The sequence below is a fragment of the Microtus oregoni genome, unplaced genomic scaffold, assembly GCF_018167655.1.
Source record: "Microtus oregoni isolate MIOR12 unplaced genomic scaffold, Mior012 000086F_ref0000336, whole genome shotgun sequence".
In the NCBI taxonomy this organism is placed as follows: domain Eukaryota; kingdom Metazoa; phylum Chordata; class Mammalia; order Rodentia; family Cricetidae; genus Microtus; species Microtus oregoni.
The window spans coordinates 1,145,002-1,169,649 of NW_024544552.1; the positions used below are offsets into that span (position 1 = coordinate 1,145,002).

The following is a 24,648-nucleotide window of genomic DNA, read 5'->3' on the forward strand; positions in this document are numbered from 1 at the left end:
AATTACTTAAAGGGTATTTATTAAGTTCTAATGTTCATATCATTCTCAGGTACAGTTACCTCTGAAAGCCAGAACTCAAAGTCCCGGATGCTGGTGTTGAACCTTTGCTGGCGACTAGCCTCATTGAGCTTCTGCCCTTTGTCAGTTGTTCTCTCTAGGAGAAAGTCCCATTTTTCTTTTAGCTTGTCCAGTTGCTCCTAGGTCCAAGAGAGTGAGAACTCATTATAGTCCTTGGAATTCTGGGCCCTATAAGAACTTGAAGGGATTTGATGTGGGAAGTGGTGTTTGCTGTGAATATGTTTTATTGCCATGGGTTAATAAAGAAGCTGCTTTCATCCAATGGCTTAATGGAGTAAAGTAGAGAAAGAGATCTCTATCTCTATATCTCTATATCTCTATATCTCTATATCTCTATATCTCTATATCTATCTATCTATCTATCTATCTATCTATCTATCTATCTATCGAGAGTAGGCAGAGTCAGGAAGAAGCCATATAGCCGCATCAGGAGACAGATGCCTCTGCCAGAGTCTGCTGAAGCTTTACTGGTAGGCCACAACCTCATGGTGATGCACAGATTAGTGGAGATGGGTTAGTTTAGGATATAAGAGCTAGCTAAAAATAAGCTTAAGCTATTGGCCAAACAGTATTGCAAATAATATAGTTTCCGTGTGATTATTTTGACTCAGGGCAGTCAGAAAATGAACTATTGGCCTCTGCCAACAGGGATAATGTAGGGGAGAGTCTAAGTGCAATGGTGATAGTTGAATGTCATCCATTTCAAACTAGTAATATGAATCTGGGAAACAGCCAGTGTGAGGTGAAAGGAGAAGTTTGAAACCAGGATGCTGAACTTTATTCATTGGCTGGTGTTTGAATGCCAAAAGGTACTTGGCAGAAAAGAGAAAATGTCAAACAGGCATGGTTAAGCCGGAAACCTTGTTGGAATTCCAGGAAATGTGCCTATATTTTTACTTCTACCCAGGAAATATTGAAGGCGTGAAGGACTTCTCTTCACAGGCCTCTGAAGACCAAACTTATCTCAGCACGCACTTTACCTTCATGTTCTCTTCATCCCCGTCACAAACGCCCCGCTCAATTAGGGAGTTCCCAAGACTGATGACCCCATCAACCTGCTCTGCACGACCATTGACTTCATTTTCGAAGGCCTGATGTTTCAGATACTTCCTCTAAAGGCAAAGGGAAAAACTACATCAGCTGCTCATCTAGAGAAGCATTATTGGAGACTCATCAAGAAAAGCATGGTTAGACCAATGGGACAAAACAACCACTGTGCCTGCCCCCCCCCCCAACAACAACAAGCAATAAAACTAAACCAGCCACCTACTGTGTGTGATCATTCAAACATCAGTGAGAGTGAAGAGATTTTTCATGATTTCTATTTTGAACTTGCCTGAATGTTAGTTGCGTCTTTATAGGATTCATCACATGCTGTGGGCAGCATCTCATCAATCCATTCCTCTATATCCTCATAGTCACGATAGAACTGTTTCAGGTCAGCATAGTTCCCGAGCTTTCCCAGTTCAGCAAGCAGTTGTTCTTTGAGAGATTTCCATCTAAAAGATGAGGTCAGATCATTTTTTACCCAGCATTTTTTTTGCTCCAATGCTACATATATAACATTTTCCATCTTCCAACCTGACCCTTGACCTTTCATAGACGCTCACTATTTCAGGCATATAACCCAGTGGTTAAGCAAAGTAACCTATCAAGTATCTTTCATGCTTTTCATGCTGCAAGTCTAGAACAGGAGGTTTCCTAAGAAATAAATGCCCAAAGGACAAGAATTTAAAGGTATCTCCTTATCATGATGCTGATGCCGAGCGGGGACTTTGCAGGCCGGACCTGTCTAGCACTCTTTGGAGGCGAGCAGCAATCTCTTTTTTGGCATAGTGGTCATCATCTATGAGCCTTGTGGCAACATGCTCTAGGTCAGCAATCTTTCCTTCCTGCAAAAAAGGAAGTGAAAGAACACAGGTGCCTGGTGAGTAGGTCTTTGATATAATTCCAGGATCTACCCTAAAGATAAACATTGTGTGTGTGTAGTACTAACTTCCCTATATACCAAACTTTTCTCATGGTTATTGTAAAGATGAATCCAGTGTTGTGTAAGATGCTAAAATAGAGAGTAACATGAAGTCACCTTTAATTCTAAAGCCTGTGTTTTATAATAATGGAGACCTTAATATGAGAAAGCCAAATGTCCAGACATAATTTTTCAACCTCTTCTTCCTGCCCCATCATTGTCTGTAAGAATCAAGGGTGACTTGGGGATTACGAGACTGCTGAGAGTAATGCCATCTACCCACACAGGTGACACCCATTCAAACTATTTTATTTTACTTTAGTTTTTGATCAGCTTATCAAGTATCAAATTTTCCTGTGACTGTTTTATACATGTTTAGTTTTGGTTGACCCTTATTCTAATCCCTTTCTCTTTCCCATATCCCTGTACTTTCTCTGTGTCTTTCAGGCTTTCTACCCCCAGTATTTATTCCTGCTCATTTTCACATCACATGTGATCTACATGTGCCTAAGGAATCTTCCTTCCTTTCTGATAGGCATCATTCTACTTTTCTGGCTCTGCAATGTTCAACACCCATGCAAAAGCACATGTACAAAAGCTAGAAGCTAGGGTCCCCAGCTGGGCGATGGTGGTTCACTCCTTTAATCCCAGCACTTGGGAGGCAGAAGCAGGTGGATCTCTGTGAGTTCGAGGCCAGCCTGGTCTACAAGAGCTAGTTCAATGACAAGCTCCAAAGCTACAGAGAAACCCTGTCTTAAAAAACCAAAGAAGAAGAAGAAGGAGGAGGAGGAGGAGGAGAAGGAGAAGGACAGGAGAAGGAGAAGGACAAGGAGAAGAAGCTGCTAAAGGACGTTTGTCTAAGACGTTTGTCTAAGATGAGCCCAGCCCATCCCTAAGGATTTGTGTACAGTTCTGTGGGTGAAGGAGAGGTATCTGCTTCTATGGTGTAGTTACTGCTGAGGGCCTCTTCTTCGTATAAACAAGCTTACACCATGTTCCAGTCAACAACCTCATGAATGTCACGGGCCATTAAAGAAGAAAAGAAAAAAATATATGGAAGAAGAATGAACAAGGGCGAACTGAGAGGGAAGACAGCAAGTATAGGAGTGGGCAGGGGACAAGGACAGGTAACAGGAGATGACTATGCTCAAAACATGGTGTTTGTACATGGATCGTCATAGGAAACCCACTATGACATACAATTAACATGCCTAAAAACAATGCTTAAAGAGAAACAAATGCAAAGTAAAATGCCTTAAAAATCAGAAAACTAGGTAAGGGCATATACTATCTGTTATTATTATAATAGTTTGCTGTGGTCTCACTACAGTCTGGGTTCTTTGAGAGTGGGAAAGGGTGTCAGCAAAAGAATTGTGTTTGCCCACTAGATGAATTTCCCACAAATGACTGGCTATGAATACCTCAAGTCATATTTACTTATACTTCAAAAAATGCATGTTTTCCTCACCCTCTATGGTTAACCTCCGGTAAAAATAAATATGTTTTTTTTCTTACTTTTACATCAAAATAACTTTTAAACTAAAAACAATGCTCAATATTTTGTTAGCTTGGCTAAATATTGGGCCAAGCATCTCCTGTCCTTACAAAACTAAAAGGTGATAAACATAGGCATGCATTTTCAAGAACAACAATATTCAAATCTTAACAAAGCATGTTTACAGACATGAGGGTGATTTGCAATGAACTACTTGCATACAGCTGGGTTGCAATTCTCTAACTGTTCCCTTTTTATATAAAAGGGTCATGAATGCTTAAGCCTTTCTATAAGGAACCTGAGAACAATCAGTAACCAAAGAATTTTAGGGAAAATATTTGAGAAAAAAAGTGGGGTTTCTGGGAATGTTTCCATCTGTGTCCCATGAGCAACTGGCAAACTAAAACTAAAATCTGCCAAGAGCATCATCAACTTTATGAGGCATAAGAGTGGCTTCAGACTGCGTGGTCTTAGCAATATTCTGTGCTGTTTTGAGGTCTACTGGTCTTTGCTAAATGAGAGACCATCTCCACGGACTTTGCCCGTGGAGACCCGTTGGACAAGCATTTATATGCTGATCTGTAACTAGGCCACATGGCTCCCAATAATAGTTGGAACTGGAAATTTTAAAAATGATTTATTTTTATTTTATGCATGTTGATATTTTGCCTACGTGCATGTCTGTGTGAAGGTGCCAGTTCCCCTGGAGGCAGAGTTACAGGCAGTTGTGAGCTGCCATGTAGGTGCCAAAAACTGAACCCAGGCCCTCTGAAAGAACAGCCAGCGCTCTTCATCACTGAGCCATCTCTTCAGCCCCTGGTACTGGAATTTTAATATTGATTATTACCTGGGCAGTGATTGCTTTGTCCAAATCATCCCGTTTCTTCATCAGAGCTTGGAGACTGCTTAAATGATCCCTGTCGTCGGACCTTAGGGAATTCTCACGTGCCACCATCCAGCTCTCCAGCTGCTCACAGTTCCCTCGAAACAACTATAGGGGGTGAATAGGTGAAATCATAGGCAAACATACGGTTGGTTACTCTACAGGGGCCAAGGAGTGACTTTATTCCTCCTCAGTGGTGATGACACAGAGCATCTTGCCAGACCTGGTATGTCCTCTGATGAAGCATTCTTTTAATGAGTCTTAAATATACTGTTACTTTACTATTTTCTTACATGTTTTATAAGTCATAGCAAATGCAGTACATGTGAGGATACTGTCGCTATATGGTACATCTAGTAACTACTGACTGGCTCTCTCCTCTATCTCCCCCCACCTCTTAAAATTGGAGACAGACTCTTTGGTAGCCTCAGATGTCATCGAACTCAGTATGTGGCTGAAATTAACCTTAAAGGAAGGATCTAAGTTCTGAGATTTTCCATGTGTCTAACTTTCAGCTGGTTACTTCTTCAAAACTTTGTCAAATATTACCCATAGATGTGTCTGATATTTCCAAACACTCCCTCAAACATTATGATCACCCCTTCCTCTTTATCCTCAAAATATTCATACATTATTTGATTAGTAAAAATCCCCTATATTAGAATTATCTGTACTTCTTATGGAAAGAAACACACTCTAAGGATATTTGTAGTTCTAGGACCTGAACACAGAAGTTCTTATTGAAAACTAATCCTTCAGCTAGTTACTTAATTGTATTTAATGACAATAACCTCTTTTATGTACAAGACTGATTGCTATCTTTTGCACACTCTTTTAAAAAAGCTTTTAATGTTTAAAACTTCAGTTATTTATTATTAGTAGTAGTAATGCATCTGCGCATGTATGAGAGAGAGGGTTGTGGGAGGTTGTGCATGGGAAAGTCAGTGGACAACTTTGTGGAGTAGCTCCCCCTCTACATGTCTTCTAGAATGTCATTCAGCTAATCAGGTTGTTCAGCAAATAGCTTTACCCACTGAGCCATTGCATAGATACTTGTTTGTCTCTTTTAACAGAAACAAGAGCCTAGAACATAAGGATGCTTAGTCTACAGAACAGAGTGCAGTGTGCAACAACCAAGAGATGCTGGCGTCTCCAGCTCACAGAGTCTAATACAGTGAATGTCTGCAATCAGCATCTGAAACCACTCACTATATGGAGAATCCTATACCTGAAGTTCTAAGCACTGGTCTAACATCTTCTTGCGGTTTTCCCAATCCTTCTCCAACTCGTCTCTCTTTAACTTAATATCATGAAGAGTATTTTCAATTTCAGGGCTGTTTCGGTGGCCTCCGTCTATAAGTTCTGTGCCGAAGTCCTCTAAGGCCTGGAAGGTGGGGTCCTCTCCCTTCATGTCATCGTGATGCTCCTATGGGGAAAGGAGGAAATGTGAGGGAAGGTGATGGAGAAGACTGTAGGAAATTCTGAAGCGAGAAGAGAGTTTTACATCAGTGGTCAATAGCTGTACCTGGTGACGTTCCAGTAAGATTTCTGTGCCAGTTAAGTCCTCAGCCAGCTCAGGTGATGATATTACGCCACCAATGCCTTTGATCCAATTCTCCAGATCACTGAAGAAGGAAATATATTAGGATCAATTGTGGTTGTCCTTATTTTTCTCTGCCTCAGCAGAAAGAAACTCTATGCCCCAAACTCATCTCCTGGCAACACCTAGTATATATTATATACTTTACAGATGCTTACTCAGTTGGCCTGCTTACCTCACATCCTTAAAGAAAATGGTATTTTAGGGCTTGAAGCATTAAACCTGATTTTTCTGTGCCTCACTGGAGATGACACTTAGATACAGTCTTCGTAACCCATCAGTGAATAACACGTGTATCCAGGTTATTCCTAGGGTCTCTACACAGGGCAATGTGTAGAAACTGCCCATCTTGCCTGGTGAATGTCAGCCTTTTGAGTTTTACCTGGCCTTGCTGAGGAAGAGGAAGAATTTATGGGCCTCATTCAGACTCTCCTTTCGATCATTTGTTAGACCATGTAGGGTATCCCAGGCCTCATTCAGCTCTCTTCTCTGCTTCTGCAGGTCCTCAGTAGCATCTGGGTGAGACTCACATAGACGCTCAGCTGTCTCCCCCAGTGTGGTCACCTGGACAAACAGAAGAATTTTGATAGCAGCATGGTGGTTCTCTGAACCATACAAAATTGCTTTTGCTGTTCTGTCATTGTTGTTGCCTTTTAAATCAATTCTGCAAACTTCTGGGTCTTAATTCTTCATATGAAAACATTTGTGCTCTGTATGATGATGCCAAGTTATAGGTTGCCTCCAATGTATATGGAAAGTTTCAATCTTCCCTCTTCAGCTCTGAGGTAGCAATAATCCTATTTAATTAATGACCGAGGAAAAACTCCCTAATACCTAGACATAGTCTAGGTACAAATATTCATTTTCTCCTTGGCATTTGTTTCCACAGTTGGTTGCAAGTCTATTCACTCAACATTCTCTAAAGTATTCATTTAGACAGTAAAAGTTCAATAGTTTTTCCTGTGTTGATGCACAGAGGGCATGATATTTTAATGTTTTTCCCTGAGGGAGAGTGTACAAAAATTAGTATAATGCAAGATTTTAAAAGTGTATAAGTATAATGGATTTGTCAAGAGAAACAAAGAAAGGCACATTGCTACAGGCATCAACTTGGAGAAAGTATCGAGAAGGATTGAAAACATATATATCACCTTTTCTCCCAGGGGGATGATGTCTCTCTCAAAGACCTCATGCTGCCTTTGAAGGGCCTGGACACTGAGCAGGTCAGAACCAGGGTCAGCAGCACTAAGAGCCTGACACTTCTTATCAATCTGTTCCTTGATATCATCTGCTTCTCTGGAACACAAAAGAGTGAAGGACATAGGAGAATGATGTACTTCTCTTAGAGGGCTGGCTCACAAGGAAGCCAGTACCACCACCACCTTCAAATCATTCTCTTCCTTCGTGACATACTGGTACTTAGGCTGCTTTGATCAAGAGATATAGATGCTGTTATTACTTCCATTCTATGTATCAGAACACAGGAGTTTAAAGATTTCTCAAGATGCTATCACTACCAGATGGTGGAGCGCAAGTTTGAACCTAGTATACTAACTGCAGAACCACATGGTTAAACAATACATTTCATACTTTTGCACTGTAAGCCATTTTAAATAGCCATAACCATCCTTGTCTCTGTTTTCTTTTGGCATCATCAAAATCACATTCATATGCATGAAAGTATTTGGTTTCTTTTTAGTTTGCTTTATCATTTACTTGTAAGTGTGTGTTTCTTAGTACAGATGTGGATGTGAGAACAAAGCATTACAAAAGTTGCAGGAGTAGCTTGAGTGGTTGATGAGACCTGCTGTTTTTTATGAAGGAAAAATGGTGGAGCCATAGATCTGAGGAGGAAGGGAGGTGGGAGGAGCTGGGAGGAGTGGAGGGAAGCGAGGCTGATGTCATAATGTACTGAATGAGAGAGGAGTAAATAAAAAGAAAAATATAGCAAAAGAGGTGTTATATCTTCTGCCATTCTCTTTCCGTTTCTGAAGAACATAATAACTTAAACCCAATTTATCCTTCACACTTGATTCTCTATTATGGAATGATAGCTAAATCTCAAATTATATGTTATGCCCAATTGAATATTGAACTTGATTATCTTGAGGTGTCTAGTGTGTCCAGTGAGGAAAATTTGCTGAAGACAAATCTGGTCTATTAGCAGACTATCTCTTTTTGAAGAAGAGACCTATCTACTACCAGCTCTTCCCCATAGGGACCAGACTTAAAGGCACGCTGCGGGGGCTGCAGCAGAGCAGTACCAAGTGTGAAGGTTCTTACCTGTGGAACATCTCAACAGCATGGGCGCTGCTTAGCAGCTGATGCTGCTCATCTGCCAGCCTCTTCAAGGAATCCCAGCGGGTATTCAACTCCTTAAAGAAGTAGACATGTGGCTTTAGTCAGAGAGCTTCTTCAGACAGCTTAGTGCTGACAAGTCACTTCCAGCTTTCCTGTTAGCCCTTTAGAATGCACACAGCTCTGTTTCTCCCTTGCATGGTTTTAAGATAGAAAACCATGTTCTTTGGTTCTTGCTTGTTAAATGTGTTCTGGGGATCCAAAATTAGCTCTTCATAATTTGTTCAATAACCCATTACCAACAGAACACCTCTGTTGGCCCTCAGCATCCTGATACTGCCTTTTGAAGATACTAAGAATTTATTATTTCAGAATTTTTGTCCTTCACACTTCAACAACTGTGTGTGAAAACACAGAAGTAAACACTAAGTAGATCTGCGTTATTAAAGTTCTCTGAGACAGATAAAAATAACTGGACCATTTATGGTCTCCTCTCATTGGTCTTTTCTACAACCAGTTTCACACTGCCTTTACACTCTGGTCTTTGGAATAAGAAGTTAAATCGACCAATGTAAAACGAGGACTCCAGAACGCAATCTGGCCTTGAGCAGGAATGGAGGGAGCCTGTGATTACCTGTCGTATGTGAGCACCTTCTGGTGTCAGGAGCTTTTCAATCAGCAGTTCATCAGCTACCTTGTTGATATCGTTTAGCCGAGGCTCATTGCTCTTTAGATCCTGGAAAAGAAAATGCATCCAAAGTACTAGAACTCTTTTTCTTCGACTTGCTATTCATGCCTGCTACCTGGGCTCACATTTAATTAAATGCTACTAAAGCAAATGGTTAACATCATTTGTGATACACATACTACTCTGTCATTTGGCACCGCACTGTGCCCATAAACACTCTGATACCAGGCAGCTTTCCAATACTTGCCAGAACCTTTAGTTTTTGGAGTATGAAGTGTATATATTTATCTTAACTTCCTTAAGTTATTTTCCATGTATTAATTTATATTATCAAAACATTTTAAACCCCAGGTATATGCCTACATGCCAATATATATGCATATCTCCACATGAAGTATAACAAAAGAAAGAGACAGGAAGAAGAAGATTTATACTTATGCTATTTGAGATAATAGAATAAATATGAGTGAAGAAAATCGATGAAAATTTCTCAGGAGGTAAATAGTAATTTTCTGGCTGTGAAATTAGGTCACATCTCTTTTTACCTCAACTTCATATTTTGAGTCCACATGAGTCCTGTGACATCCCATCTCAGTCTGGGATTCATTAGTACAGTATGTCACAGGGCAAATTTTGAAGAATCATGGGAGGTCTCTGCACTCCCTAGGAAATTTTGGAGAGCCAGGAACTGGGGCTGAAAAGTTAACTTGAGTAGTTTCAGATGCCCTTGCTTTCTAGTTATTAACAATCAGTGAGAGTATTAACTGTGGAGGTCTCAAACACCATGGAGGATATCTAACAAATATGATGCAAAAACCTGCAAAAAATAAATAAATAAACCATTTAAACAAAGTCCTCTTGCTTACTCTCTGAAACTCATCAAATTTCTTCTGTAGCTCCCAGACATCATCCATTTCCACCCCAGTGTTCTCCGCCTTTTTCTCTAGGATCCACTCCAGCATGTCTCCTGCCTCATAGGCCAGCAGAAACTCATTGTAGCGTTGCAGCAGGCGTCGTCTTCGTTCTTCTGCTCGGTCCAGGAGGGAGTCATACCTGAGTGGAGGAATTAAGAAGGGAAAATAATGGGTTGAAAATACAGAAAGCGTAACAAATGAGAGTCAGGGTGAGAAAACTAGAAGAGGAAATGGATAGAAAGGAAAAGAAGACCAAATCAAAATGAGGTCAGTAAAACAGCAGAGAAATAAAATGGGAGTAAAACAGACATTAAGATGAAGAATATTATACTTAAAAATAGAAGTGTCTCCTGCACCCAAGGCTCAGGGAACATCCTGGAAGAGATGGCAGAAACACTGTAAGAGCCAGAGGTCTTGGAAGCCTTCTCTGAGAATGTATCTTCTAGAAATTGCTTCTTAAGCAAGACCTGAACAATGACACTATCAACAGACAAGCTAATACAGAAAGGAAAAAAAAAACCCATGGAGTCACACACCCTTAGATAAAGAACCACATCAACTCATGACAACTTAGAGAGGAAGAATTAGCCTCTTCCAGGGAAAAGCCTCCTCATCGGCTATTCAGTCCAAAATGATTGGCCATGAAATCATACACACACAGCAAAAATATATGCAACAGATTTTACTTACAAGCCTTCACATCTATCTATCATCTATATATCAATAATCAAAGGAAGAGAGGCCATCAATTTGAGGGGCAAATAGGAGGACATGGAGAAGTTAGAGGGAGGAGACATGGGAGAGGTAGAGGGGAAAGGGAAAGAAACTGTGTAATTATATTTTAATTGTGTATCTTTAAAATATCGATGGATGAGGAAAATGTCTTTTGCCATCACTTTCTTGTTATAGAAGAGAGAAGTTTTACATGCCAGCTAGATAGATATGGGAGTATACAACATTCTTATGGATGTCTGGAGACTTAGAAGGAAGCTGGCAGAGGAGTCGGAAGACATGGCTTCATTAAAGGTGTGACACTGAGACAATTAATGCTCCTGGGGTTTCCTTTCTTCATATACAAACTAAAGTGTGAATTTACATCTCTAAACTGAAAGCGGCAGGACCATGAGAGAAAAGCAGGGAATATTTGTCAGCCTCCATGAAAGCCTCCATCCCACAAACTTACTGGTCCTCTATGTGCTGCTGGAGCTGGGGGATGTTGATTGGCTCTTCTCGTCGTTGCTGCGGGAACCCTGGTAATTCATCGTGGGCCAGTTTCCTGACGTAGACTGCCGGCACAAAGCCCTGGTGATCATCAGCTTCAACCTTCCACCAGTCCTAAAGGGAGGAAAGATTCACACTCCTTTCTTAATCCTTCCAAAGTCACAAACCATAGAGGCTTCAACTCTCACCACATCCCCAGGAACAGGATCAGCTGGCTGTTCAGGGCTAAATATCACTCATAGATGGCACATAATTTCCATGTATTACAGAAAGGGTCGGGGAGGAGTTGCAGGAATTTGAAGGTCTGCTCCTGAACTTAACAAATCTAATATCTGATGTCAGATGGGCATGGCTCGCAAAAGCCAGGGCTGGGCCACTCTACTCCTCAGGAATTGGGCCTTCTTGGGGTGATGGTCTCTATGTTTGATAGCAGTGCATAGGAGCTGATTCCTCACATCCCACTTCCAAGGCACTAAAATATAGCAATTTCACCGAAATTCATTAATATAAGTTCTTCAAGTGCTTGCGCACTAACCACTCTGAAGTCTCGTTTCTTAGAGAAAATGCTCTGAACTGTGACCCAGGCGAAGAGGAAGTGGAATTTACTTAGAGTTTCTGATATGAAAATATCTTGCCTCTCTAAAACGTTTATTTATTTTCGATAATAGTAACAAAAATAAAAGTTCTGCTTTTCTTATAAAGATCTTTAGGAAAATAGTTACATGTTGAATATTTTTATGAGACACATACTGTAAAATTCCATTCATTGTTTTAGGACTGACTTTATATGCATATAAGAATTCAAGTCAATTAAAGATAAATTTCTTTCTTTCTTTCTCTTTCCTTCCTTCCATCTTTCTCCTTCCTTTCTTTATCTTTCTTTCTCCTTCCTTCCTTTCTTTCTTCCTTCGTTTCTTTCTTTCTTCTTCCTCTTTAAACATGGTGTATCTCTTTGTTGCTCAGGCTGACCTCAAATGTTTGTGATTGAGTGAGTCTTCTGTCTCATCCCTACAGGTGCCTGGGACTAAGGTGCACATCATCATTTATCGGGGCTTCTCCCAACCCTAAAGATGTTGTTTTATCAAATAGAAATCCTGTCACAGAAGAGGAATGAGCAAGGATACGGAAAGAAAAGATTAACTTAGTTCTGCAAGTACAATAATAACATAAGGTTGATGTGGGATTCCCCTCTGTATGCTGTAAATACCATTGGTTAATAAAGAAACTGGCTTGGCCTGATAGGGTAGAACAGAGGTAGGTGGGGAAAACTAAACTGAATGCTGGGAGAAAGAAGGGCAGGGTCAGAGAGAGGCCATGTAGCCCTGTCGGAGACAGACACTGGAACTTTACTTGGTAAGACACGATACACAGATTAATAGATATGGGTTAAACTAAGATGTAAGAGTTAGCCAATAATAAGCTAGTACTAGCCGGGCGATGGTGGCGCACACCTTTAATCCCAGCACTTGGGAGGCAGAGGCAGGCGGATCTCTGGGAGTTCGAGACCAGCCTGGTCTACAGAGCTAGTTCCAGGATAGGCTCCAAAGCCACAGAGAAACCTTGTCTCGAAAAACCAAAAAAAAAAAAAAAAAAAAAAAAAAGAAGCTAGAACTAAGGGGCCAAGCAGTGATTTAATTAATACAGTTTTTGTGTGATTATTTTGGGACTGAGCAGCCGGGGACAAATAAGTGAGCTCCTACAACATAAGGTTGCTTAACCCTTACAGATCTTTATGTTAATTCCCTAAATTTTTTTGATTCATTGTTTCATTAATGCTAAAATTAAGATTAGAATTTAAAAATTTCCAAAGGTATATCTAATATCTATCTATCTATCTATCTATCTATCTATCTAATCATCTCTCCGTTCTTGCACAGTACTTTAAGAAAAATACTACTTAATAAATTATTAAGAGAAAAGGATTAAATGTTGGGCATTAAAATACCTATCTGAGCCATGTGCTGGTGGCACATGCCTTTAATACCAGCCCTTAGGAGGCGGAGGCAGAGATGGATCTTTGTGCCTAGGAGGACAGCATGGTCTACAGAGCAAGTTCTAGAACAACCAAGGTTATAAGAGAAAACTTGTCTTTAAAAACCAAAAGGCAAAAGGCCAAACAAACAAAACCACAAAACCCACCAAACAAACAAACAAACAAAACCCCACCTATCTGGTGGAATTAGGAGAGAGCTACAGAAGAGCCATAGCCATGTTGCAGATGGTAAAAAGTTAAAACAAAAAATCACCTTGTTGATGGAACTGAGCAGAGTTAAGACATCATTCTTCTTCATGCTGACCTCTCTACGGCTTCGGGCTTCGAAGTCATATAGAGCTATGACTCTAGCTTCTCGACCAGCCTCATCCACTGGTGCTGCCTGCAGTTCCTGGAGTAAACAAACAAACCAGACGTCATTTACACACTCGAAGTTTTTTCCTGTACAGCTCACCAGTAGTGGGCAGTTCCCAGCCCCTCCCATGAGAGGGTAGCTGGAGTTCTGATGTGGCTGCTCAATCTGACATAGGTGATCCTCGGGGATGCTGCGCCACTGAAGCACCTATCAGAAAACTGGAAGATTGGAAAACACGGACACAATCACCAGTACGTAGGCATGCTGTCAGAAGCACTGTTCCTTAGTGGGAGGGGCAATAAATGACTGTTCTTTAATGGGAGGGGAATATACTACTGTTCTTATTGGGAGGAGCAGTATACTGTTCTTTAATGGGAGGGGAATATACTATTGTTCTTATTGGGAGGAGCAGTATACTGTTCTTTAATGGGAGGGGAATATACTACCGTTCTTATTGGGAGGAGCAGTATACTGTTCTTTAATGGGAGGGGAATATACTACTGTTCTTATTGGGAGGAGCAGTATACTGTTCTTTAATGGGAGGGGAATATACTACTGTTCTTATTGGGAGGAGCAGTATACTGTTCTTTAATGGGAGGGGAATATACTACTGTTCTTATTGGGAGGAGCAGTATACTGTTCTTTAGTGGGAACAGCAATGCACAACTGTTCTTTAGTGGGAGGGACAATGTATTTCTCTGTGCAGATTCAAAAGGACCACACATGACCACCTATCAGAAGCCTGAGAACATGACAAACCCTCCTCACTTCCTACTTTCCCTTAATCTTCACTAACAGGTTTCCCCACCTGCTTGGTCTTGCATCATTTTGTTAAGGAATCATGAAATTCTTACTTTAGAGATTTACAACCTGCAGCACAGAGAAATTGACAGAAATTTAAAAACTGTGAATATAAGCATAGCATGTTATTAAAATGTCTCTATCTTTACAGAGATCACTCTGTTCTAGGATACATATTCTGTTTTAAATTCTGTTCAGTGTTGTTGTCTCCTGAGCATGTTCCCTGCGGGTTGATGTTAAAGGCGAATCTCCTGTTATAGATTCTTTAACTTATTGCCCCTTACCTGTTGCATTCCCTCATGATATATATCTATCTGTCTATATCCAGGCACCCACTGGGTATAGCCAGGTACAGGGGCAAGCAGGAGGGCTGTAAACCTATGTTGACTTGCCATGCTCAGTGTGTGTAGTCTGAGCGTGTGAACTCTCAATCTCTCCGTAGAATAATTCCATATCAATGTATATATGGAATATATATTTCTCTTTTCCTTGTACACAGCAAGCTGTTTTTATTATTTAGTTAATTCCAAGCTTATCACTTTTGATCACCTCTTTCATCCCATTTCTCACATATACTTGAATGGCCTGTGTTGTTGAGCATCAATTCTCATGGATTATAGGCTATAAAATAGCCTTTCCATATCTTGATTATAAAACAATATTCTTTTCCTGGCACTTACATTCCATGTGAATAGAGGCTCTTTTCTACTGTGGTCCCATTTTCATTTTCTTCTTAGGCATGTATTACATAGGCTTTAAAAATACCCCTTAACAAACTAATTTTCTAATATGATTATTTTAACCAAAACCTGCACCTTTATATTTAATAACTCTTGAGGTTCAAATAAATGCTAAGTCACAAAGCAAGGAGATTAAGAGGATGCAAATGAAAGGCATGGATAAAGGAGATCAAAAGGAGTGAAAGAAAAAGTCAAGATGTATATTGACCAAATTTCATAGTTACTGAAAAGTTCTTTTGGCATATATCTTTAGAGATGCTACACAGAGCTTAGAATTCTTACCTAAAATAATTACAGAGCTAGTATTTTCTTTGCCATTCTTTCCTGACTTGTTGAAAGGGAAAAAATAAAAGAGGAGTAAGCAAGAGAATTCCTTTTCATCATAGTAAGAAGAGAATTGCTTTACTCTATAGTGAGAATTCCTTTACATATATAGTAAGAAAATTCCTTTACATCTATAGTGAAAAGCGAACATCTATAGTTAGAAGAGAATTCCTTTCCATTTACAGTGAGGGAGGTGGCTACCATAAGAACCCAGCACTTCTTACCTGGCAGGCTTCTGCCTGATCCCTCAGATCCGTTATGCTGTTCCCAAATGCATTGAGATCCACCAGGAAGGCCTCATGCTTCTTGAGAAGGGCCTGCATTTTTTGATGGAAAAATAATTAGAGCAAATATCAGAGAAACAGCAAGATTGCCAGGGAGGTGCTTCCACTACTATTATTTGTTAATGGATTATGTGATTGGGTTAAATCGCTTACTTCTATACTAGAAAATGCCTTTTCATATAGCATTTGCAAGACTCAAGGAAATTTCAGCAAACAAATGAATAACAATTTCAATGTATTTGATCAAGTCAAAATTAACTAAGACTTACACACTTTTTAACCAAGACATATCACAATGGTGACAGGGTGCAACTGTGGACAATAATACATGGGTAATGTTACTTTGCAGGACTCATATCAGAAAAACTTAAAACACACACTGTTTCTAAGGCTAATGAAGTCTATAAAGGCTTTCTATATGACACCGAACAAATCATAGTGGCATATGTAAGATGGACAGAAAGTAATTTATGATCCTTTAGATTCTTCCTATCCCAACTTGTCTGTCTGAATTTATTTCAATAAAGAAATTCATATTTCCATTTTAAAGGACTAGTTAACTTACAGAAGTTCAGGGTGACTTTGAAAAGTTCAGAATAGGACCAAGACAGGTGTAGATCTTTGATCACAGACTTTGGATTTAGGTCCTCTTTATAGGATCTATAAATTTCTATGACATTAGGGAAAAATGTGATGTTCTTTTGGTGTCTTTGCTAACTTTGGGTATATCACAGCAGATCAAGGCAAAAGAAAAATAATCGCTGCTGAAACATCAGATAATCTAGCATTTGATGGAATTTGATGAGCTTTCACTAAACCATGGCCGTTCCACCCCTCCTTACCCCAGCTGCTTCCTCATCAGCTCCATAGTTTTTGTTGTCTACGATTGGTTCTTTCTCCTTAATCCATGCTTCTGCTTCATGCAGATCCGCCAGGTACTGTTGGAGCTGGACATTGGCCTTGAGATCATTCTCCCGTCTAACAGCTCGTGCATGGAGAGACTCCATATTTTTGTTCAAGCTCTCAACCCTAGACGCTATGTCTTCTGCAGCAAAGTGTCCTATGGAGTAGGTACAGATATAGTGAGTATGACTCTCGTTCATAGCTGCCATGTTCTAATCCTCATCAAACCTTGGAGAAAAGAAAATAGGCAAGATGATGCTGAAGTTAGTCAGGATCACAATAGAATTTCTGGGATCTGGGATGTCTTATAGGTGGGGTATCAATGTATGTATGTGATGGGGAGTGAGTAGGTATGAGCTGACAAATACAGACAAAAACAAAACACCCACGAGTGCTGTAAGACTCAGCGTGAAAACCATTTCTTCTCTAGATTCAGCAGAAGGACTAGCTGATCTCCACTCTCCTTTAAAAGTAGAAAACAGGTCAATATGGTAAGTATAATTATTTTTAAAGCATTAATAAAAGAAAAGGAAAAAGCTGAGACATTCCCTAAGGATATAGCTTATACCCTGAATCATTTGGAGATTCTTTGCTAGGACACTAATCTAAGCTAAACCTGAGTTGCTGAGATAGAAAATGGAAAATTCAGGAATATGTGAGAAAGAGAACACAAGAGATAAGGTCTTCACAGAGTCGTGGATTCAAAGACATTCAGGTCCATTTGGATGTTGGACTGATGCCTCATTTGTACACATGCAAAGAGATGATGAAAAATGATTCAAAGGCTGACATAACACCATCCTTAGGACTCATCTAAATCTGCAGATAGTTAAAACTAGGACCCGATAAACAGAAAGGATAAACACAAAGTAGGGCCATTAGAACAGTATTGTAGTACTAGATTATCTCTGAAATAGTCCAATAATACAATCGGTCTGAGGAATCACAATGAAGACCCAAGAAGTGCTATGACTATCAAACTGAAGAAAAAAGTATGAGTGATAAAGAGGAAAGTTTAAGGAGTTTGGAAAAGAAGATTCATGGCAGACAGTGGACAACATCAGATTTCAGATCAGAAACTGTGAATCTGAGGGTAGCGTACTTGCATCTTTAAGGAAGCTACTTTGACATGTAATGAAAATACACTTGAAAAAACGAATGTAAAATAAATTAAGATAGTCATATGAACAGAAGCAAAGGGATTTATGGTTAGCTGCAAGGACCGACAGAGGAAGCCCATCAAGTAGGAAGAAAGCAGTACAGATAGTAATCCCAATGAGCACAAAGGAACAAAGAACAGCAGAAGCGGTAAATACATGGAGAGAACTTTCGTATTTCTCAATGTTATTCAAAGATAATTGAAATCTAAAGTAAAAATGATGTTAAAACATTGAAAGATTTATGATGTAACAAAATTAAAATGCATAATAATAGGAAAAAGAGAGAAATGGAAGAATGCACTAAAGGATGTTTCATTACAAATGAAATGCTATACTATCTGAGGTTAAATGTCATAAATTAAAATATGTATTTTAAACCCTAGAATAATAGCTCCCTGTGCTTTGCTCTCAGAATATCTATAAAAACTTAAACAATGTGTAGTACCCCTAATAAGCTGCCATACATATGATTATATTTACCAGTAGTTATCATACAAGAAGGTAAACATGAAATTTTGAGGTAAAAACTAATTAAAAGACAAACCAAATGATTACATTGAAAACATGAATAGATTTCAGAAAAAGTAATATTTCTGGGAACTAAGATGGATATTTCATTTTGTAGAAATAACAATTGATCAAAAGGACAAATACCTCAGCTATATTTGCATATCCTAGTAAGCTTTCAGACATCCTAAAACAAAATTGATGATCTTATAATAAGAAATAGAAAAATATCAACACCTGTAGTCAGAGAATTAGAGAAACAAAAATTTACTGTCCATGGAAAGATATAATTAAAAAACAAACAAATGATTAAACAACAAAAAAGGAAAATAAATTTCATTGGTTTACATAACTTAGTTCACAACTGAAAATTTTCAGCAAAATTTAATTCAACCTAAACTTTTTAAAACTAAATACTAATAATTGATTAGTTAACAGAGAGCAAATATTTTAGTGTAACCTGGATTGCTTGTCCATACCTGGCATAAGATGGTCAAATCTAACATCTTATTTAGAGAGTAGAGCTTTCTATTTATGGACAATAAGCACACAAATAGTCAGTAAAGTTTCATAAAAAGAGAAATTTAAAGGAATGACCTTTCTACTATATTCATATAATGAGAAGCAAGGCTTTTAGATATTTGGAAAGTCTTACTTAGGGAAGAGTCTTGTGTTTTATAAGACTTTGAAACACAGATTTGAATTCTGTATCTTCTCCAAAGAAGTGCATTGATAATTAGACTAAACTTGATTTATTTTAATGATTTTGGATTTACAGTAGTAAAGATTTAATAATGTGTTTGAACATCTTCTGCTACAGCAGGATTATGAAAAACATAATGTATACTGCTTTGTCACAAACACTCAAAGGGAATTTCTTCATTAAATTGGAAAGTGATGTAATCTAGTTTTAAACTCACTTTGGGTACTAAGATTATCCAAACTTCTTTCCAAAGTCTATCATAGTGGAGTTTGGGCAAATCAGTCAGTGTCACACCTACCTTCCTCTACCATTTGGTCCCCCCTCTCTGTTATCACTCGAATGCGTGGCTCATGGCTCGAAATGTCTGCCAAGATGACTTCATGTCTGTTCAGAAGATTCTTGGCTGCAACCAAATCCTTGCCTACAGAGAAAAATAATTCAAGGTTTAATATTGTCCTTGTGAATGGATCTTACTCATAATACATGCTTTATCTGTTGCCCAGTAGTAATATCACACAAATATGACCACTGAGAATTTAATCCATCTCTATCATCCCTGCATACTCAACATGCTTAAACCCTCTAATTTCCAGACTCTCTTTCCTGTAGTTGGCACTAAGATACTCTCCAGACACTCTCCATGCTATTTCTGAAGGTTTTGTAGACAAATCTCTCTATGGCCTTTCATTGAAGCTCCCAGTATATCTGATAAAGTTGTGTCATATTTGTGTGTGCTTTTTCTTGTACATCAAGGCAACTATCCTGGAAGTTACACTTATGAATTAATACGTTCTAAAGTATAAAACAATTGTACAGCTATATTTCACTTTTGAATCTTTGTGGTAGGTCACATAGTTCTTAAAGGATCACTAATAACCCAGACAAATACATTCACTACTTCAAGCATTAATCATTACTTCTTAGAAAAGAAGTATCAACAAATAAATTTTAGCTCAATCTTTAGAAAGCTAAGCACCCCAGATCTTTCTACAGGACTGAATTCATGTCACGGTTCATGGCTATCTTATAAGGCAAATTTGTTGACACAATTTTTAAGTATTAAAGCTTGCTGGAGGCCATAAAAAAATTCATGAGTTTGGTGTGAAAGAACCAAGAGGAACTTTCTATCCCCTCACTGTTGCATCTTGTTCTCTCAACCTGGAGACCTTGGTCCTTTCCTGCCTGCTCAGTCTGATGATGCAGAACTGACCGAGTTGGGTGGAAGCTGCTGAGGGCTCAGTCTCCTGGATCCAGGCCTCCTCATCTTCTGAGTCCCTGCAAATCTGCTGTAACTTGAGTAGGTCTATGAGTTTCTTCTTCCTGGTGGTCAACGGCTCTTTCAGAGCTTCAAAGCGGGTCACCAAAGACTCCTGCCTTGCACGTATGTTCCCAGACTCGGGATGACCTATTTCTTCAAAATGTGCAGCCATGTCTGTGAGGGTGTCCACTTGATTCTGATGGAGAAAACAATGTGTGTTAGGAAATTATAGAATTTGTTAAGAATTAGATGAGATTCCCATGTGCTGAATATCCCTGTGATATTTTTTTAAAGGACTGGTAAGATCGCTTGGATGGAGAATATCAGAATAGGAAGCTCTTAGTTATACGCGATAGTTAGTATTGATACAGAGTAATGTGAGATTAGCTACAATTGAGCAAATGCAAAGTAGATGTCAAGGGTGTCTAAAACATCCTAGGATTCTAGACTGAGAGAGTGGTGTGATATTTAGAAGAGTTAATAATTGTTTTCGCTAGTCATCACTTTCCAGTATGACTTGCTCAGAAGAATGAGAGGACTCGGGAGGTACTGGGGAAAGGCAGTTTGCCAACTAAATTTTTGAAAAATATCCTTTGGTTTCCTGATCACTTAATAGGAATAATAATAATTACAGATTATAAATATCTGCTGAGTATATGTTCAGTTTTCTACAATTAGCAGAAAGCTAAAAACGAACCTGACGAGAAGCCACAGCTGACTCAAGAAGGCTGTGTTTCCTCAGGAGATTCTGCACATCTGCCAGGCCTTTCCCATAATCCTCAGAGGTAACCTGCCACTCCATGTCCTCTAGCCAGTTCTTCAAGTCTTCTGCGTTGTTATCAAACTGCAGCAGCTGGTTAGCTTCATACAGCTCGGTCCCTATGGGAGGGCATCGGGTGGAAGACAGAAAAAACTAAGGCTTTTTCTCTGCACAATGTAATACCCATCCCTCAGTTTAAGGAGGAATATATTTGGATATTCCAAAGAGAAAAAAAATAAGAGAACCATCTCACATTGCACTATAGAAGAAGCCATCATATGTTGGAATTCTGGTGGTATTTGGTTTTAAATACAGAGTTGCTAACAAAGCACAAATGATAAGTTACATCCTTTGGTGAATGTAGTTCTACTTGCTAGATGTCAACTCTTTTGAGTATTTACAAGTGCCATTTGGTAAACAGTGTACAGACCCTTCTTTGGATGAGATTTAAATTCAGACATCATATTTGCTCAGTCATGGAGCTGGTATGTATGAAATTCTGGGGTTGTTTGTAGTATGGCTGGCCTTGTAATTAGTGAATGTCTTTCATCGCACGCCATGGTTCATCATTTTATTTTCTAGAATACCTTGGTGATTCCCGTTATGTTTGGCCAATTCTTTATTCTATTACCTTGTAGCTATCTGCATTATTATTCTTCAAAGCAATTATTATGTCTTCCATTGTGAGAAGTAGCCATGACATCTTATTATTAAGGAAGATTATATTTTTCCCTTAATCAGGATGACATCCCCCAAAATCAATATGACTTCTTCTATACCCTTTTCTGTACCCAGGTCAATATCCTGTCATATAAAAAGAATTATTGTCATAAAAAGTACCAATAACATACCAACAGAGAAAACATCACTTGTAAAAATTACTGACAGACAAAAGCTTAATTTCCAAATGTAAGAGGCAAGATAAAAATAGGTGAGAGATATGTATTTAAAAACTTATAATAGGGTCTGATCAGTTTTCATAGGCAAAAAAGAAGCATTTTATCAAACTCTATAAGAACAAAATACATAGAACCATTGAGTGTGATACAAATAATCTTTTCATTTCTAAACTCTTAATGTCCATTTTAACATTTTATATTATGACCCATTTATAATCTAGTTTATATAATCAAAATATGTTAAAAGTAACTCTAGTATACTAGGGTTAGATACAAAGCCAATACTGAATTTGTGGCTTTCAATATTTCAACATTTATGTAAGAAAAAAAATCTAGGAGAAAATTGAACAAAAAGAGAAGTTTCAATGACAACAAAACTCCAATTTAAACAAAGGAAGCATTAAAAATTAAATATATAATGTGATATATTTAGACTAGATTTTAAATGTTGATGATCACATGACACAGGGAAGCAAATGGCTAGGGTCCCATTTCAGACAGTTCACCAAACAAGGTAAGGACAGAATTAGTAGATTTTATAATTTAAGAATTTAATTATCTTTTATCCAAACCTTTGTTTCTAACCTTTCTGTGCTGTTGCCTCCAACAACTCCTTCCAGAGGTTGGCAACCTCATTCATGCGAGCAGCCACAGCTTCAGAGGCGTAGTGACCATTCTCAATCATCTCCTGGCCAGTTTTCTCCAGGTTGTTGAGCATAATCCTATTAGCTGCCAGTTCCTCTTCAAAGTCCAATTGCTTCTGAACCCGGCTCTTCAAGTTCTGCACATCCTGAGAAAAGACAAGAAAATCAAGGATATCATTGCTCGAGGAAGGAGGGACAGACAGTTTTAGGAAAACCAGAACTAGATGATGAGATGCTATAAAAATCAAGGTGGAACTGAACTGGAAGATTATCTCCATGTTCACCATCTTTCACTGCACCAGAAGGTACCAATCAGGCTAATAGAGAGAAGGCACTGACGGTCTTACTCAGCTATGAATCCCACTACAAATAACACTAACCTGCAAGATAAATGTTCCTAATAGTGAACTAGAGGGAGGACTGCCGTAGGGGTAAACAACTACTCTCTGTTTAGACCTGAAGATTGTTCTCCCAAAAGGAACTCTCATTTGGTGCTGTAAAGCTAATCAAAAGCTCATGGCAGAGGGAGTCTCAGTCCCTAGGTGTATATTTAGTATTCTTGTAAATTGCTATGGTGTCAAACTGTCTTGATATAAATATACATTAAGCATGCATATATCTATATATACTTATGTTTATACCTGGAGACAAATGTTACTCCCAGCCTTAATCAGAGAAGCATATCTGTACAATAAATGATGGTAAATGTAGATATAGATAGTTATTGAAGATGTGGATAACAAAGAAATTTTGAGAGCTTAGCCCTAAACTGCCTATAAGGCTCAGGGACCATCTCAAAAGAGAAAGTAGAAAGAATCTATGAACTGAAGGATAGGGAGAGGGGCTGTGAAATGCTGGGCATGACACAACCAATGCAGCCATGATCTGTCAGAAAGTGTGGCTGATTGGAATGGGGCTGCATTAAACAGAGCCAATCAACAATCAGTCACAGATCAGCAGGAACATATGGGGCCTTACCCTTCACTGCTTAACTATTGGATACTGATGGGTCCTAGGGGAAGATTATTTATTGTCTTCAGTAGTTCATCTAGTGAAGCGTTCACTAGTCTCCAATGAATACATAGTTCCAAATCCATGTTCACACAGATGATCCAGGTTAATAAACTCAGTGGCACATGTCTGCATGTGTGTGCATGTGCACATACATGTTCACACACACACACACACACACACACACATCTAAGGAACATAAACCTCAAACCAAACTCACAAACACAAAACAACAAAAAATTTTACAAATGTAGAAAAGGAGTTTGTAGGGGAAAGAGGTGGACTAATAGTGGTGGGAGAAAGATAAGGGAGGGTGGAAGTTATAATACTAAAATAAGGAAAATGCATTTTATCCATCTATGAATTGTTGAAGAACAAATTCAATAAAGTTATTTAATTACATATGTGAGTGAAAGCATACATGGCACAACCCTAAGGAAGAGAAATCAGCAGCCCAAAGCAAATTTCACAGTCACAGAAACTAAGACTACAGGTCAAAATTTCCAGCCTAGGTTGCACTTGAGAGTCCAAATGCTTTCAATCTTTGTGGTAACATGCTCTAAATAACTAGCTATCTTTGGACACATTCCAGTTCAGAAGCTATCTTCTTCATTCGTGCAATAAAGGGTTCGTTCCTTCTAGTCACAGAGCTGAGGTCATAAGTCTACATTAACCAAATGCTTAAGTTACTTCTGAGTTGACTTTATCTTAAATTATTACAAATGAGAGAGGTGTGGAGAGAAGCAGAAGGTATACTAGAGGAACTATGAGCATCGAAGTAAGGAGCATCCCTGTCCCTCATCCTGTTAAGGACACTAGAAGGAGGTCCAGTTGAGAAAAGAGAAAGAAATATGGTATGAGATAAACCAGAATCCTGACCTTTGGATTTTACCTAAGTGTGTTGAAAAAGGCTGTTTGGTCGCTTGTTCATTTCCTGGCCACCCAGACCCCCAAAATAATCACACAGAAACTGTATTAATTAAATCACTGCTTAGCCCATTAGCTCTAGCTTTGTATTGGCTAACTCTTACATATTAATTCTACTCATTTCTATTAATCTGCGTATGGCCATGTGGCTGTGGTTTATCGGCTAAAGTTCCAGCATCTGTTTCCAGCGGGGCTACATGGTGTGTCTCTCTGATCACCCTTCTTTCTCCCAG

The 24,648-nt window shown here is 38.9% G+C and overlaps 1 protein-coding gene across 1 annotated transcript in view; it reads right to left on the minus strand.

Annotated features, from left to right (window-relative positions):
• Positions 1 to 24,648, minus strand: part of Spta1 (spectrin alpha, erythrocytic 1) — a 69,820-nt gene that overhangs the window by 27,749 nt on the left and 17,423 nt on the right. Inside the window, exons 15-34 of the mRNA XM_041643436.1 lie at positions 22,419 to 22,623; positions 20,872 to 21,053; positions 20,127 to 20,370; positions 19,215 to 19,337; positions 16,486 to 16,703; positions 15,584 to 15,676; positions 13,393 to 13,530; positions 11,109 to 11,260; positions 9,878 to 10,064; positions 8,958 to 9,059; positions 8,309 to 8,400; positions 7,177 to 7,321; positions 6,408 to 6,589; positions 5,951 to 6,050; positions 5,654 to 5,851; positions 4,390 to 4,533; positions 1,867 to 1,970; positions 1,415 to 1,577; positions 1,059 to 1,190; positions 60 to 197 (exon numbers count right to left, since the gene is read on the minus strand). Of these exons, the coding sequence (XP_041499370.1) occupies positions 60 to 197; positions 1,059 to 1,190; positions 1,415 to 1,577; positions 1,867 to 1,970; positions 4,390 to 4,533; positions 5,654 to 5,851; positions 5,951 to 6,050; positions 6,408 to 6,589; positions 7,177 to 7,321; positions 8,309 to 8,400; positions 8,958 to 9,059; positions 9,878 to 10,064; positions 11,109 to 11,260; positions 13,393 to 13,530; positions 15,584 to 15,676; positions 16,486 to 16,703; positions 19,215 to 19,337; positions 20,127 to 20,370; positions 20,872 to 21,053; positions 22,419 to 22,623 (3,042 nt within the window). The remainder of the gene's footprint in view (positions 1 to 59; positions 198 to 1,058; positions 1,191 to 1,414; positions 1,578 to 1,866; positions 1,971 to 4,389; positions 4,534 to 5,653; positions 5,852 to 5,950; positions 6,051 to 6,407; positions 6,590 to 7,176; positions 7,322 to 8,308; positions 8,401 to 8,957; positions 9,060 to 9,877; positions 10,065 to 11,108; positions 11,261 to 13,392; positions 13,531 to 15,583; positions 15,677 to 16,485; positions 16,704 to 19,214; positions 19,338 to 20,126; positions 20,371 to 20,871; positions 21,054 to 22,418; positions 22,624 to 24,648) is intronic.